Genomic DNA, 3,777 nt, shown 5'->3' with positions numbered 1-3,777 from the left:
CCCCCCAAAATTGTAAAAAAATCTATCATTTTCTGCCTAAGTATTTTCTGAATTGTGGAGTGACAAAATTAGATACCCAAAATGCCTTCTGTAAAAACAATTGACTCTAATATGTAAAAAAGTATGCAACTTAGCGCATATTTCATTAAACAATGCCTCATTTGCAAAATAAAACCTTACATTTTAGAAAACTTGTAATACAAAAATGTTTGCAATTATCAGTGTAATCAATCAACTGAGTAAGTAAGGTGATAACTATTACTTATTTTAACTAAGGTTAAAGACTCTCCTGCTAAAGATTTGTCATGATCTGTCATTTTTAGAAGTCTGACCAATTTCACCCATTGCTTGGACTAAACATTGCTGAATACAACTTATACTACACTGATAAACAACCTAGAGACTATCCACCTTATTTTATTCTCATAAGAGTGGGCACATCCATTTGCAGATTTTAAGGGTCTGGCTTCGGTGTCATTTGCATCCAGCTATTTTTATCTGTACAAAACAGCTAATTTTGCGGCTTAATATTGCAAAGTGTGTCTTACCATATTATTTGGTAAGGTGGATAGAGAATGAAAAAGTTAAAAGAAGGATAACCACATGTTTTTTTCCCCACTGCAGTCCACACAAATAATAATAACCCCTAATGGGTGTTCATAATTTGTCCAACCAATGTATAAATAAAAATAACAACAACAACATAGTTGAGTATAGTACTAAACTGTAAAAAGTTTTCACCAGATTCAACTTAAAAACCTAAGTTCAGCAGCTGCCGTAAGTTTTTAAGTTAAATCAGTTTAAAACTGCAAGTCATTTTAACTTATTACAATCAAAATTAGTTGATTTAACTTGTGATTTTAAATGACTTAAGTTGATTTAACTCAACATTTTAAGGCAGCTGCTGAAAAGTTTTTGAGTTGAAACTGGTGAAAACTTTTTACAGTGTACTGATTAATAAATAAACCATATGCTTATTTACAAAACAGCTCTCATTTTTAAAATGAATTCTAAAAAAAACCTTTTGAAAATCTTTATTTTCTCAGAACTGTATATGTTGCAAACTAGGAACACTAAAGGAAATGAAAAAAGAAAATAATTCACCAAATATATTATTGTTTTGTAAATTATTTATTTTACATCTATATTACATCCAAGCCAACTTCATAAATATACACCAGCTTTCTTCTTCTTTAGTAAAGTAGTGTCTCATTGTCTGTTTCAAGGCTGATCAGATTTACGCTAAGAACACAAATGTATTCTTTTCCACTGGTTACTGGTTGGATTTAATATTTGGATCAGTTCGTCCATTAGACTTCTTTCCTTGTTTCTTCCAAAGCCAAAAGTTGGTCCTCAATGTTCTTCAGCTCCTGCTCCATAGCTGCAATCTGGTTATTTCAGAACACAATAAATGTATGCAAGCTCCTTCTGCAGATGAAATATATCACTCTATTGACAAAGAATGAAGCTTTCTCACGAGACACACCGAATGAAGAATATGCAGTTCATGCATAAACATTTCAATCCACATAAATACATGTGGATAATCTCCAGCTGAACTTTAATAACACAAAATAAATATTGAGGTTGTCTATTGAAAATGGAATTACAACAGCGTATGAAAACAGTGTGCGATGAGGCATGCAAGTATACGCTTCATGAATTTTGAGTAACATGGAAATATGGGACACTAGCTAGCATATATGGTTTTCAAATTTCTTTCTCACGGATAGAAAGGTGAATCTCAATAAAAAAAAAAAAAATCTAGGTTGTTTATCATATCAAAATTAAAAAAAACATTTTGGGATCAGTAAGATTTTTAATGTTTTTATGTTTTAAGTCTCTTCAAAGATGCTCATCAAAGTTCCATTTACTTGATCAAAATACATAAAAAAAGTTATATTATGAAATATTATTGCAATTCAAAATAACAGGTTTTTTTATTTTAATATACTTTACAATATTATTTCATTCTTTGATGCAAAGCTGAATTTTCACCAGGGTCCTTCAGATCCTTCAGAAATCATTCTAATATACTGATTTATTAATTACTTTTATTATCATTGTTGGAAACAGTTTTGCTGCTTAATATTTTTTGGAACCTGTGATACTTTTTTCAGGATTCTTTGATGAATAAAAAGTTCAAAAGAACAGCATTTATTCAAAATAGAAATCGTTTCTAACAATATAAGTCTTTGCTATTACTTTTAATCAATTTAACACATCCTTGCTGAATAAAAGTATTTTTTCTTTCAAAGAGAGAAAGAAAGAAAAAAGGTACTGACCCTAAACTTTGAATGAGGTGTTTATTGTTACAAAAGTTCTATATTTTTTACATTTCATTTATCAAAGAATCCTGGGGCCGTATTCTTAAAGATTCTAAGAATCCTCTCAGAAAGTTTTTAATTTAGCTTAAAAATTCCTACGTAGGAGTCTTAGTTTAAGAGTGATTCAGGATCAATCTAAGAGCAACTCTGAGTAAAGAAAAGACAAAAACTTTTATCTTAGTGTGGAGGCGGGGTTGACCCCGTTGCTAGCTATGACACAGCCTTTTGAAGACTGTGATTTGGTTGGTTGTCCAAGAAGGAAATAAAAGAGCACTTTTAAGTGTAGGGTACGGTGGCCGAGAGAGGTCAACGCGCTGCAAACTTAAGAAAACACATGCAAACAGAAAAAACGACAACAAATTAAGAAAACATCTTCATCAGTTTGACAACACAGGCGCTGCAAATCCTCGCAACGCAAACACAAATACGGAAACGCGCTGCAAATTCTCACAACACAACACAACGTAGTGGGGTCTAGTTTAAGCCTTCACTTTGAAATTATAGGCACGATTTTTCCTATTTTACTGCACTACTGCACACACACATTATATAAGTTTATATATTTTATGTTTATATATTTTTATTTACCACACTGTTAATGTTGTATTTAATGTATTTGATAAGTAATGAACAGCAGCACATTAAGGTTGTGAAAGTGCTGTAATTGTTTGTGTGATCATACCCAAATTATTACTGCTGCATAGTTGAATTGTTTCCAGTTACCAAATAAGTTCATGTAATAAATCTAGTGATTTCTTCCATTTCTGCACTGTCAGAGATGTTAGCATGTCTCTAATAAAATCAGTCACAAACATTATATCTGCACAATCTCATGTGTAGCATCTTATGAAATCAATCTCATGCATTGTGTGCAAAATATTGCATTGCCCTCCTCATGTTTTGTCAATGTTCTCCACTGCTAAAGAAACTCTTAAGCCTATTAAAAGTCCTTGTCCCTACTCCTAACAATTTGGACCTTAAGACCTCTTTTAAGGGTTAAAAATCTTTCTGAATTACTTTTTTCTTTACTAGGATCTTTTCTTTAATTTTAAGAGGAAACACCCACATTTCTAAGAATTTTCTTAGAATTTTGTCACTAGGAGCAACTCTTTGCACTAAGATTTTTTATGAATACGGGCCCTGATCTGAAACTGAATTATAGGTTCCAAAAAAATATTAAAAAAATATAACTGCAAACTGTTTCCAACACTGATAAATCTGATAAATCTGATAAATCAGCATATTAGAATGATTTCCGAAAGACCATGTAAGGCTGAAAACTGGAGTAATTATGCTTAAAATTCAGCTGTGCATCACAGGAATAAAGTATATTTTAAAGTATATTAAAACAGAAAACCACTACTTTAAATTGCATCAACATTTTACAATATTACCGTTTTCTGTATTTTTAATCAAATCAATGCAGCCTTAATGAGTATTTTTTATTTTT

The 3,777-nt window shown here is 31.2% G+C and overlaps 1 protein-coding gene across 1 annotated transcript in view; it reads right to left on the bottom strand.

The window, feature by feature from the left end:
- Positions 1-1,112: 1,112 nt before the first annotated feature.
- vars2 (valyl-tRNA synthetase 2, mitochondrial) overlaps positions 1,113-3,777 on the bottom strand; it is a 37,636-nt gene continuing 34,971 nt past the window's right edge. Inside the window, 1 exon segment of the mRNA XM_073822429.1 lies at positions 1,113-1,388. Within this exon segment, the coding sequence (XP_073678530.1) occupies positions 1,311-1,388 (78 nt within the window). The 3' untranslated portion in view covers positions 1,113-1,310.

This window comes from Garra rufa, chromosome 17 (genome assembly GCF_049309525.1).
Source record: "Garra rufa chromosome 17, GarRuf1.0, whole genome shotgun sequence".
Classification (NCBI taxonomy): domain Eukaryota; kingdom Metazoa; phylum Chordata; class Actinopteri; order Cypriniformes; family Cyprinidae; genus Garra; species Garra rufa.
This window is presented reverse-complemented; position numbering and strand designations above follow the sequence as displayed.